At 49.3% G+C, this 12,049-nt stretch overlaps 1 protein-coding gene across 1 annotated transcript; it reads right to left on the bottom strand.

The window, feature by feature from the left end:
- Nucleotides 1–4,464: 4,464 nt before the first annotated feature.
- Nucleotides 4,465–11,329, bottom strand: Sox7 (SRY-box transcription factor 7). Its single transcript, XM_055609772.1, has 2 exons — nt 10,981–11,329; nt 4,465–7,379 (listed from the first exon to the last, which is right to left on the bottom strand). The coding sequence occupies exons 1-2, from the start codon at nt 11,216–11,218 to the stop codon at nt 6,463–6,465; spliced, it is 1,155 nt and encodes a 384-aa protein (XP_055465747.1). The 5' UTR covers nt 11,219–11,329; the 3' UTR covers nt 4,465–6,462.
- Between the last annotated feature and the right edge of the window lie 720 nt (nt 11,330–12,049).

Raw genomic sequence — 12,049 nt, 5'->3', positions numbered from 1 at the left:
AAAAAAAAGAATAAATAAATGGAGCAAAAGTCCTCTGGCTTCTTGAGATCTGATGGAGGAGCTGTGAGATTCTCCCAGTTTCTGTGATAAGAACCAACAAGGTAAGGAGACACGGGCAAGCAGACTCTTTTAGCTACTTTCCCTCCATACAACCTGGTGACTTGAAGTCACTGCTGTATCTTGCAGATCTCATCACCTCTAAGATACAATAACTAGCCTCCTCGGGGCCTTTAGAATGCCCATGGTGCCTGAAAAGGGAGGCAACAAGAGCTTGGTCATATGCAGTCAGTGACAAAAGGTCATCAGGGGTTTCCATCTTCCCATAGAATCTGTTTTTGTTTGTTTGTTTGTTTGTTTGTTTGTTTTTTGAGACAGGGTTTCTCTGTGTGGCCTTGGCTTTCCTGTACTTGCTTTGTAGACCAGGCTAACCTTGAACTCACAGAGCTTCACCTGCCTCGGCCTCCCTGAGTGCTGGGATTACAGGCATGCACCACCACGCCCAGCTGAATCTGCTCTTTTTTGTGGGGTCCACAGGAGTGTCTCAGCTTCTTTGTACCGAGAACTAAAGGTGATGTCCAACTTAGGCTGCCTGCTCGTGAGTGTAGTACTTTAAATATCATAAATTCTTTTTGTAAGTTTTTAAGATTCTTAGGTATTACCTCTGTGACACCCTGCTACAATGTCAATGGGTTGAACAATCTAATTATGGGAGAGTGATGGGGTGGCCAAGTAAAAAATGTAAGCTGTGGCGTCAGTTCACCGAAGTTCTATGTAGCCACAGAGATAATCAACATGAAGACAAGCTATTACCGGTGGGTTGTGTGTCCAGACGATCACAGTCATAGTACATACTACTGTGTAAGCTGGGAAATGGGACAGGAGATAGCCACACGCCACAACCATAAGGAAAGTAGTTACAGCAAGTGAGTGATTTCTTTCTCCATTTTCCTTTGGCTTTCCACTCTCCTTTTTCTTTCTCCTGCTGGTTTTTTTTTTTTACTTCCCTCTCCTCCCTTCTTTCTTCTTTTACACAGTCTCACCAGGTAGCCCAGAGTGGCATCAAAATTGTAACCCTCTGTCCTGCTGCCTCAGCGTCAAATATCCCTTACTACCCAATGGGATGGGTGAAGGATGAACCCTGTCTTAGGCTGTTGCTGTTCATATTGTTGTTGTTTTGTTTTTTTGTTTGTTTGTTTTGTCAAGCACGAAGAAAGTATCTTTTTTTCAGAAAAACTAAGTTTAATGACATAGGAAAAGTTTGCCATTAGAGAGTACAATCTTTGTCATAAAAGACACATGAAAATATATATCTAGACCAAAAGTTTAAAAAGGAAGATAGGTATGTGTCAAAAAATAACTAAATGTAGCTCTAAGTTTTGGATGACAGATAACTTTTTCTTTTCCTCACGATATTATTTTCTTAAATTTTTCTACAAAAACTAAGTCTATATTTATAATTAAAAGATAGATGACAGAGAGACAGGAGGGTGGATGAATAAGTGTGTGTATGCCCAGATAAGTGTGCAATAAGTAAGAGAGAAAGAGGGAGAGAAAAATAGAAAAAAGAAAGGCAGAAAGTATGATAGATAGATAGATAGATAGATAGATAGATAGATAGATAGATAGATAGGTATAGATTGATGATAGATATATAGATGATAGAGAGATGATAGGTGATATATATAGACAGGAGATAGAGAATAGATAGATAGGTGATAAATGGATAGATAAATGATAGATGATAGATAGAGAGATAGATAGATAGATAGATAGATAGATAGATAGATAGATAGATAGATAGATAAATAGATAGATAGATAGATGGAGAATGTTTGATAAATAAGTGTTTGTTACTTTTTGTCAGCTAGACACAAACTAGAGTCACCTGGGCGAGGAAGCTTCAATTGAAGAATCGCCTGTGGGTGTTTTCCTGATTAATGATTGATATGGGAGAGCTCAGCTCCTTGTGGGTGGTACCACCCCTGAGTAGGCGGTCCTGAGGTATATAAGAAAGCAAACCAAGCAAGCCATGGGGTACAAGCCAATAAGTAGCGCTCCTCCATGTCTTCTGCTTCAGTGCTTGCCTCAAGGTCCCTGATGTGATGGACTGTGATGTGGAAGTGTAAGCCAAATACACCCTTTCCTCCCCAGGCTGTTTTATTGTTTTATCCTAGCAACACAGAAGCAAATGGGACAGGATGGGTGTCTCCTTTTTCCTTTCTCCCTCCCCTTTTACCGGAAAGAAAGCAGAAACACTATTCAAAAAAGAAGGCTCATGTCCCATCGCCAACCTGTCTATACTGCAACAGGTGCATGCCAAACCACTCAGCCACATAAACCTAAGGGTACATATCCAAAGGCCTTAGGATTATGGTTTCAAGGAGAATGGTCCTAGAAAGATAGGACTCTTTCACCACTACACAACCCAACTAGGTTTCTTGAACCTACTCTGGGTCTGGCATTGGACGACACAATCTGGTTGAATCTATTGCTGACCAGTCATTATAGCCACCAGAATCCATGGGAGAATAAAAACCTGTCAGTTAAACACTGTTTGAGGTATCATGAGATGGGCTATAGTGTGAGGAAGTCTAGAAACTGTGCTGGCAAAGCATGGATACGTGGGAAAAGAGAGTGTTTCTGAGTGTTTCTAGAGACCAGCAGATATGCTTGCAGCAAGGTGCACCAGAGGTTGGGAGAAGCTGAGAAACTTTTGGAAAGAAGAGCATCGGCTATCAGGGAACTAACATTGGGGCTGGGCAGATATTACAGGCCTGAGGTTTGTGTAGTCATCAGGAGATGCAGTGGTAGGGGGTGTCTCTGAAAGAAAAGAACACAAAAGTATTTCTCTATCTACAACGTTTATGAAAACAATTTGTGAAAATAAAGATTGCCCTGAACAGACGTAAGTAAAGTTAGAATATGGAGTTCCTCAGCCACAAGATGAGTCTTCTTTAGTGCTCAGTGTTTAAGAAACAGGAACAGAGATCTTAAGCCAAAGAGTAGCCTGGGAACATCAGCATTTTAGAAAAATACCTTGTCATCATTGTCATCCCATGAGATATGGTAGCAGTCACACGTGAGGACCACGGGCAAGAGGTACAGGCATCTGGGCCCCACAGAGACCTCAGTTTCCACACTGTTACACCCTCCAGAGCTGAGCACCCTCCTGGCTGCTTCATGCCATCGCAAGGGCAGGGACAGCGTACCCACTTTGTGGCTACAGCTATGCATGCCCATTTGGCAGTGCCAAGGGGCACACCTTGACCAGATACTGCTAATTCAGAGCTCAGCATAGCCAATGACATACCAGTGTATCCCTACATGCTGTCACCACTGACCAGGCACAATGACAGGCCAGAACAGCACAGCTCTGTGTCATCTCAGCCAGGCCCCACAACTGTTTTTCTTCTCCTCTGGCCTGAGACGGTCATGGATTGAGGAGCACTTGATTCCATGCCCCAGTGAAGCACAGAAAACCACCGAGGAGGACAAAGAAGAAAGATTTCCACAAGTTCAAGGCTAGTCTGGGCTACATAGTGAGTTCCAAGTCAGTTTGAGCCTCAATGTAAGGCCACATCTCAAAAAAACCAAAACAAAACAAACAAACAAACAAACAAACAAAAAAAACCCAAAAAACAAAAACCAAAACCCAAACCGAAAGAGAGCAGTAGTACTAAGCCCTCGGCCACAAATGCTGCCAACAAATGTGTCTCATGGGTGCTGAAGCCAACACCCTAGGATGGTGAGCCCCGGGCCATCTCCCACTCTGTAGCTTAGTGTTCCTGGCTGTGTAACGGGGTGGGAATGGTGAGTCCCACCTGGGGCTGTGGATGAGAAACAGACCAGAAACCTTCTGTAACGCTCCCTTCAATGATGACGTGCTACTAAAAGAATGTCTGTAGCTTATAATCAACACAGAAAGGACATGCAGAGTGGACCAGGAGGTCCCTCCCACTACCCACTTCGTGGCCCAGGGGGGGGGGTGCATCCTGGAATGCTCCAGCTGCCTCAGCCTTTGATTCTAGCTGTGCACCTGCCTCTCCCACAGTGGTCCGGTCCAGAGGGCCACTGAATACTGCTACATTACTCCAGTAGGGGAGATGGCAAGGCGGGCCCTTGCCTAAGCTCGGGCAGCGTGTGGTCGCTTCCATTCCACTGCACAGGTGTGGAAAAACTGCTCACGTGGGCAGCGATGGCTCTTTTTTTTCTTCTTCCAGTGTCAACAAAAGCAGCATCATTCTCAACGGGTAGAACTGAAGTTTATGTTTTTTGGCATGAGTCGTAAAAAAAAAAAAATTTTAAACCCTGTACAACAAAAACTCCTTAAAATAAAAAAGTTGATGGAGAAAACAATTTGAACAATATTACAGCTAGCACATAGCATGGACACCTAATATGGAAACTGGTTATATTTACCCCCAAAACTATTTCAAAGGATAGAATGGTCAAGGTACAAAAAAAACATTTATTTAAATTAAACATTTTTGACAAATCAATATTCATAACTGTCCCATGCATATGTCGTTTACTTTAAAAAAATGGAACAGAGTAGCTTAACATCTGAGATACTGTTTTACAAGATTATTAATACACATCTGGGACTGGGCACCAGTCAGTCATATCATCAACCATTCACTATTTACCACCAAATGGCATATATAGCAATAACATAAAAATTAAGCATATCATGTAAGTGATTTTATAATAGGACTTCTGGGGAGGTCTGTCAACAATACAAAATATAAGGTGGAGATAACAGCAGGATATAAAAACACATTTCATAGAGGCAATAATACACACATGTCCACGGACATGCAAGCGTCTGTGAGCTCAGTGTTTGGTATGTTCCTTCAAAAGAGGCTTAGGGGATGGAAGTGTCTGGGGTGGAACCTCTTTGGATGTCACAGTGTGTTTGTTCGGGACAGCCAAAGGACGGTGACACAGGGGATCTGTTCTGATGTATCCACTTGAGGAAGAAGAACCAAGCTCCCCTCATGGCCAGGGGAATAAAGCCTGGGATTTCAAGCGAGGGGCCCTTTGAGTTAGAGGCCAGTTTGAAGTGGAGGGAGAGTAAGGGAGAAGAGAGTAAGTCAATCTCCACATCTGCCAATAGGGCTCTGCTACAGCTTTGCTGGAAACATCAGCAGACCCCAATGCTGCTGCTTTGTGGACAGACTTTTTAGATTTCCTTGCTCTTTGGTTCATTCAGCAGGTAGGTGGTGAGACTTTGCTACAGTTAAGAGGAATTTAAATCAGGCTCCACCCCTTGGGGAGGGGGGAGGTGTGCCTGCATGAGGGCATTTCTCTCACACTGTAGTCTCCTGAGATGTACGTAACAACAACAACAACAAAATCTATATAGTATATCTAAGGTATGTATTTAAATAAAATTTAAGGCTGGGTATAGTGGCACTCACCTTTAATCCCAGCACTCAGGAGGCAGAGACAGGCTTCCCTTTGAGTTCAAGACCAACCTGGTCTACAAAGTGAATTCCAGGACAGCTAGGGCTACACAGAGAAACCCTGTCTCAGAAAATGAAACAAAACAAAATAAAACCAAAAACAAATGCAACAACTTCAAATCCAGTTTTGCTTTCACTGATGCAGTTGAATATACTCATGAATTTCCTGAACCAGGGTTCGTAAAGATTACATTTAGTACGTGTACGTGTACACGTGAGTATGCCCAAGCACACACACAATGCGGGGCACGTGTGTTACGGCATGGACAGAGGTCAGAATACAACTTGCAGGAGTCGGCTCTCTTCTTCCACCATGGAGGTTCCGGGGATAGAACTCAGGTCATCGGGCTTGGCAGCAGGCACCCTTACCCACTGAGCCATCCTGCATCATTTTGCTGGCTCAAAGGGTGAATGTTTTTCTTAACTGGAGAAGTTCCTTTGGAATGTGGATGGGAGTATAGGAAAGCAGAAAACCTGGGACCTTGGGCAGGGCACATGAAGTCTCTGTGAGGCTGCCCGTTACCGGGGGTCATATTTTGCTTGGCCTTGTGAGGGCTGTTACTCAGGCATCCATAGAGCAGGCGCTTGGCTGTCAAGCCAATCCTCGCTTTACAGGACAGAACAGTTAGGGCTAGGCAAGCCAGAATGGAGTTTTGCCAGTTACAGACTGAGCTAGGATGGACCCCAGGCCCAGGGTCCCTCTCATGGGGAGCACCAGGGACCAGAAGTGACTACATCAAAAGCAGGAGCTCCAGTGCATTGGACTCAGTCCTCCCGCATACAGCCCCTCAAGGCTGTGCTTCCAGCGTGAAGCCAGCGGAACACATTTGAAGGGACAGAAGGAGCGCCTGATCCTGGTGTTTGACTGAAGGCTCTGGGATAGCAGTTCTGACCTCCTGCCACCAAGGAGCTGTAGCATTACAGTTTCTGCTCTGCTCGGTGCTTCAGGGAAAGGAGAGGACGGCGCGGGATCTGGCCAGGCTCCATGCCTCTGGCTCTACGACACACTGTAGCTGTTGTAGTATGTGGCCGTGGCATCAGCCAGGACAGAGATGAGGCTGGTCTCTGTGGGGCCCGTTGGAGTCCCCTGGGAGAGTGGGGCATGGCCACTGAGGGTACCAGCCCCTGCAGCAGAGTCAGGGTGGCCAGGAGTGTTCAAATACTGGTCAAATTCATTACGATCCATGTCCCCCAGAAGTTCCACCTGGCTTAGCTGATCCAGGGTGTCAAAGCCAGGGTGCTCGGGAGGTGGGGACAGCTGGCCCAAGTGGGCCTGGAGGTTGGGGTGGAGAGGGTGGTAGGTGGCAGGGGAGTAGTAGGCCGGAGACGGGGGACAGCCAGGAACAGAGGACATCATAGAGACCCCTGGGGATTGGCCAAGGGCCAAAGAGCCTAGAGGATGGCTGCAGTGAAGGGGACTAGGCGTGAACTCTGGTGAGTAAGGGGGCCCTGGTAGATGGGGGAGGCGCTGAGGGTGGCCATGCTCCTCCTGACAGGAGGACGAGAAGAAGGTCTGCTCAGGCTCCAGCGCGTCCAGAGGCGACATCTCTGGGGGTGTGGGCAGCCCGTAGGGATATGTGTCCGCGCTGCCGGGGGCACCAGCCACACCTTCGCGGTAGCAGCTGTGCAGTCCAGGCAGGGCAGCACCCGGGGAGTACTCACCCCTGTCCTCCTTCTCCCCCAGGGCCCCCCTGCCAACGCCGCCGTTTTTCTCAGGCAGCACGTTCTGATCGCGGGAGAGGGAGGTCAGGAGGAAGCCAGGGTCCACACGCTTGCAGAGGCGCTTGCCTTGTTTCTTCCTGCGGGGCCGGTACTTGTAGTTGGGGTAGTCCTGCATGTGCTGTAGGCGCAGCCGCTCCGCCTCGTCCACATAGGGCCTCTTCTGGGACAGCGTCAGCGCCTTCCATGACTTTCCTGACCACACAAACCAGAAAGGAAAAAAAAAAAGGCACGCTCAGACCCCAAACTGCTGGTTGGTTCAGCCTTTGCCCCTGCTTCAGCCTCATGCTTCTTAGCATCCCCTGTGCAACACACCTCTGTCCCTCCTCTCCACCCACCAGACCCTGCTTATGGCCAAAAAGGACACCACCTCTTTTCATCCCAGGTTCCCCACACACTGAAGGGGCCAAACCAACCCTTCTTTTCATCTGGTGTGGTTAGCTTCATGGAGAAAGTGCTTAGAAATCATCATCTCACCCAAAATCAAAAGATGGCCCGACCCAGGAAAGTCTCACGCAACCCAGTGGTCAGCAACAGGAAAAAAAACCAACCAACCAACCAAACAAACAAACAAAAAACCTAAAGACTAATACTGACTGGGGTTTTTCAGATCCTTTTGTGCATTCTAATGAAAGTTCCTTGCCGAGTAGGAAGCGATACCGTGCTGTTTAGTAATGCATAAACCTCACAGCTCTTACGTGAGGTAACCCAGGCTCAGTCATCAAGAAGTAGATTAAAGGATCTCAGTAAGGCTCACAAGTTACTATTCCTCACCTCTGAAGGACCAAAAGATTCTGCTATGCAACCATATAGGTATGGCCTGAAGTTCACACCCGTGCACACACACACCCATACACCCGTGCATACTCTACCACCTTCTCGCTTGGAACGTGCATACTCTACCACCTTCTCACTTGGAATTAGGATCCTTTCTCTAGAGCAGGATATTTGCTCTGCCACAGCTTTCCAAGGAGGCAAACTCCTCAACTTCCCAAGGGTCTCTGTCTTTCTCTCTCTAACGTGTGCTGTGTCCAGCTCGGGGTTCTCTCCTTTAGAAGCATCCTTTCTGTGAATCCCACTGCTGCTAGAATGCTGCTTCTACTTGAGTTTCCATATTCCTAATCCCCCACCTAGAATGTTCCTTGGTAAGTGCAAGCTACCTTGCTATCCCTCTTCCATCTCTGAATGAGCGTTTTTGCAGCCCTGCTCCAGAGATATCCAATGATCACCTATAAATTTAGCTCGCTCTCCAATGTACCCTGAAGTTTCACACCCTCTAGTCAAGAGGACAAGGCATCTGGCCATGCAAGCCCTGTAAGGAAAAAGGCTGTATCTTCCCACTGGGCACAGCCCACATGTGGCTAAGCACAGGGTCATGTACGCCCTGCTCTTGTCCCCGCTGTCCTCTGTCTCTGTCCTAGCCCACACTGGCTGGCTCCGTGGGTCAGATAAGAGACCCTGAGGTCTTAAAGGCAGAACTGACCACTATTTGCAAATGCTGTAGTTAGCTGTCATTTGGAAGTATGGCTCGAAGAGTGTCCGCAGCACCCGATACAGAGACGACACTGGTTCTCAGCCTCTGGCTGAGGCCACAAATCTCTTGCAAGAGGTCCAGGATCCAGATATACCCCGTGTACTTAGTATCCATGGTCCGAAATGTACAGTGTGGCTCTAGTTTCCGAATGTACCCAGACACCATAGTGTTAATAAAACATGGTTTCTGTTTTAAATCCTAACAATTGTCTAATGTGTGATATTTTCTCATTCATAATGAACTAGACGGAATTCACTTAATGTGTCCGAGATATACTAAAACATTTCACTTTCACCTGTGCTAAAAATCCTCCATCAGGGTTTTATGATTAAAGTTTGGGAAGCTTGCAGTGGAAAAAGCTTGGAGTCCCGCATCCAGGCCTCCGCTCTCATAGGACAGAGAGGGAAGAAAGCAGGCCAGAAGAGAGACCCCAGGGTGGCTGCTACCCCCCGCACCCGTTTATCAGGCACAGTGGTCTCTGTGCTGCCAGGAGAAAGACCATCTTCTCTGCAGGATGAATGACACACTCTTAGAGCCCAGGGCTGTGTTCCAGATAGAATTTGCCCACATGAAGGTTTGTTTCCCACATCTCTGTCCCTATCCTAACCCCCAAAACAGGCAAGTGGGATTCTCCTGCAGGCTCCCTGTCCTTCTTTCTCCCCACCGGGGCCTGCAACAGAAACCTGGTCAAAGTAGGAATTCTGTCCTCAGCTGCTGTGCCTGAACAAGAGAGTGATGGGGGGGGGGCAGGTATTCACAAAAAAAGAGTTTGCATTTCTTTAAAGAGGAAAAACTTAAAGGCTCAAGAAAACAATATAATAAGCTTTCAGGTCAAAGAATAGGTACTGTTGCAGGTATTAGTCTAATTCTTATTATGCTAATACAGTACAAAATAGACAGGTTTATTATTTTGTTCAGAGGAAGGAGCCCCGAAGTCCATGCTCACCATATACATGCTGGGCACAGCTGGTCACAAGGCTGGACAAAAAGTGCTTGGAACCTCACAACTCTCACCAACTGCTTTTGGGACCCGCAGAAAAGCAGAGGGCTGGGCCCACTCTTTAGGCCCAGGCCTATTGGCAGCAGAAAGTCAGCCCTTGCTCTGGGACTCTGAAAGAGGAAAGAGCCCAGGCTCCTACGGAAAAGGGATGGGCTTCCACCACAGCGGGGTGGGGTCCAGAAGCCTGCAGGACTCTCCTGGCAGGCCTGGTGCCCTCTACAAACACAAAATGCTTTGAAGGGATTTCAATGGTTAAAATAAATCAAAACCACCACGTTGAAGGGTAAAGAGTTTTGAAGTAAGGTGAGGTTGAAGTTTGTCTGGCTTTAAGACCAGTGAGGCGGTGAAGCAGGTAAAGGCATTTGCCACCAAGCCTGAAGACGTGAATATTCGGTCCCTGGAACCCACATGGTGAAAAGAGAGAACCTACTCCCCACCTGCAAGCTGTGTTCTGAACCGGGCACACTCACCATGGCAAGCAGGCACATACATACAGACACTAACACAGACATATTTAATATATATGTATATATGTATATACACTCATGTATACTTGCTCAGCCCACCTACCCCACCCACCCTGCTCCGGGTACTGCAGAGAAAAGAAAATACAACCCAAACTCGGGTTTCCTAGGACCGGTCTAGCGTTTTCACCTCTGTTTCTCTGGCCTGTCTGGTCTCAGACTGGATTATCTGCCGAGGACGACGGCACCATAGAAAGTAAAACACACAGACCCTCTCTGGCTGCGCGAAGGATCTTTTCAAGCTATCTACATTTCTGCGATAAGTAGGTAAGCGAATCGGGTCTGTTCGGGTGCTGATTTAGATTTTCTGTTTGTTTGTTTGGTTTTGGTTTTTTTGTCTGTTGAATAATTAAAAACAGGGATTCTTCCCGGTGAGGCCTCGATTGACGTATATTCGTTTTCGTCTTATCCGTGACAATCTCTCTCTCTGATCATCCCCCAGTCTTACAACGTGGGGGAATGCCGGTGTCTCTCTCCTCAGTTTTCCAGCAAACTGCGGTTCCACCAAGGCTGACCCGTATCTGCCGGTCTGAGTCCCTGAGCCAGCCAGAATTCCTCAGGACCGGGATGCACCCGCCCCTGGAGCCCGGGTCTCTGTTCCGCGTCCCCGAGAAGAGGCCAGTTCGGAACCCCACGCTGGCCCTGTGGTGTCCGCGCTCACCCCTCCCTCCCACACCCACCCAAACGGCGCCGTCACCCGCGCGGTCCCCACACCAGCTTCGAGCCCCGCACACTCACCCAGCATCTTGCTGAGCTCCGCGTTGTGCAAGTCCGGGTTCTGCACCGCCAGGCGTTTTCTTTCATCTTTGGCCCACACCATGAAGGCATTCATGGGCCGCCGGATCCGGCTTTCCGAGCCCTTGTCCCCCGAAGGCCGGGGGACGGCGGGCGGCGACAGCCCATCCGACAGCTCGGCTTCCAGGGCGGGACACTCCAGTCCCTCGGTCCACGGGTAGGCTCCCAGCAGCGAGGCCATGGCCGAACGCGGGTCGCTTGGCTTCGCCTCGTGGGGCCCGGCGCTGACCTGGCCCTCGCTCAGGTCGCGACGTCCAACTTGGCCGGGAGCCTCGGGCCGGGGGCCCTTATTTATCAGCTTCGGGCCACCGGGTCCTCCAATGACTCTCAGGGGCGGCGCGGCCCCTCCCGGCTGCCCCGCCGTGGCGTCCCCGCTGCGACCTGCCGGCAGGGGAGGGAGGGGCCGGGCCTGTCCCCGTGCCCGCCCCCGTCCGCCCCTCCGCCTCCCGAGCCTGTCCTGGATCCGCGCCCCGGCGCAGGTGCTGCAGGGCCGGGAGGAGCGCGCCCATGGCGCGGGGGTCGGGTCCAGCCCCCCACCCCGTCCTACTGTTGGGGGGACCCCCCCTTCTACCCTGGGAAAAGACTCCACCAAAGCTCCCGGAAAGGAAAAAGGAACAACTGAAGTCAAACAGCTTTCGCTGGGATGCTCGGGGAGGAGAGACACTAACCACAATTGTCCCCAGATAGGCCAATAGGACAGGACACACCTAGGCTTGGGTCATCTCGTCCCAACCAACGTGGGCAGCCCCCAGGGGTGGTCCGGGGAGCCACCAGGACTTCGGGCCCTGCGCAGGCTCTCCCCTGGGGCTCTGGAGAGGTTTTCTGCCAGCTTTCCCCTCCTTGCCTTCGCCCCCTCCGGCTCCGTTGGCCGCTGCCTCCCTGCGGTCCGACTCTGTAACGCCCTTGCCGGTGGGTGGCTCTTTCGTGGAATTCTTTTCAGGGGAGCCACTTTTACGGTTCTATGTCCCCTACCTCCCCCCACACCCCCGAGGACTTCCTTGCAATGGCGCCT

This window comes from Psammomys obesus, unplaced genomic scaffold (genome assembly GCF_907164565.1).
Source record: "Psammomys obesus unplaced genomic scaffold, mPsaObe1.curated_primary_1811, whole genome shotgun sequence".
Taxonomy (NCBI): Eukaryota; Metazoa; Chordata; class Mammalia; order Rodentia; family Muridae; genus Psammomys; species Psammomys obesus.
Note: the sequence above shows the minus strand (reverse complement) of the source record. Positions and strands in the feature narration are given on the sequence as shown.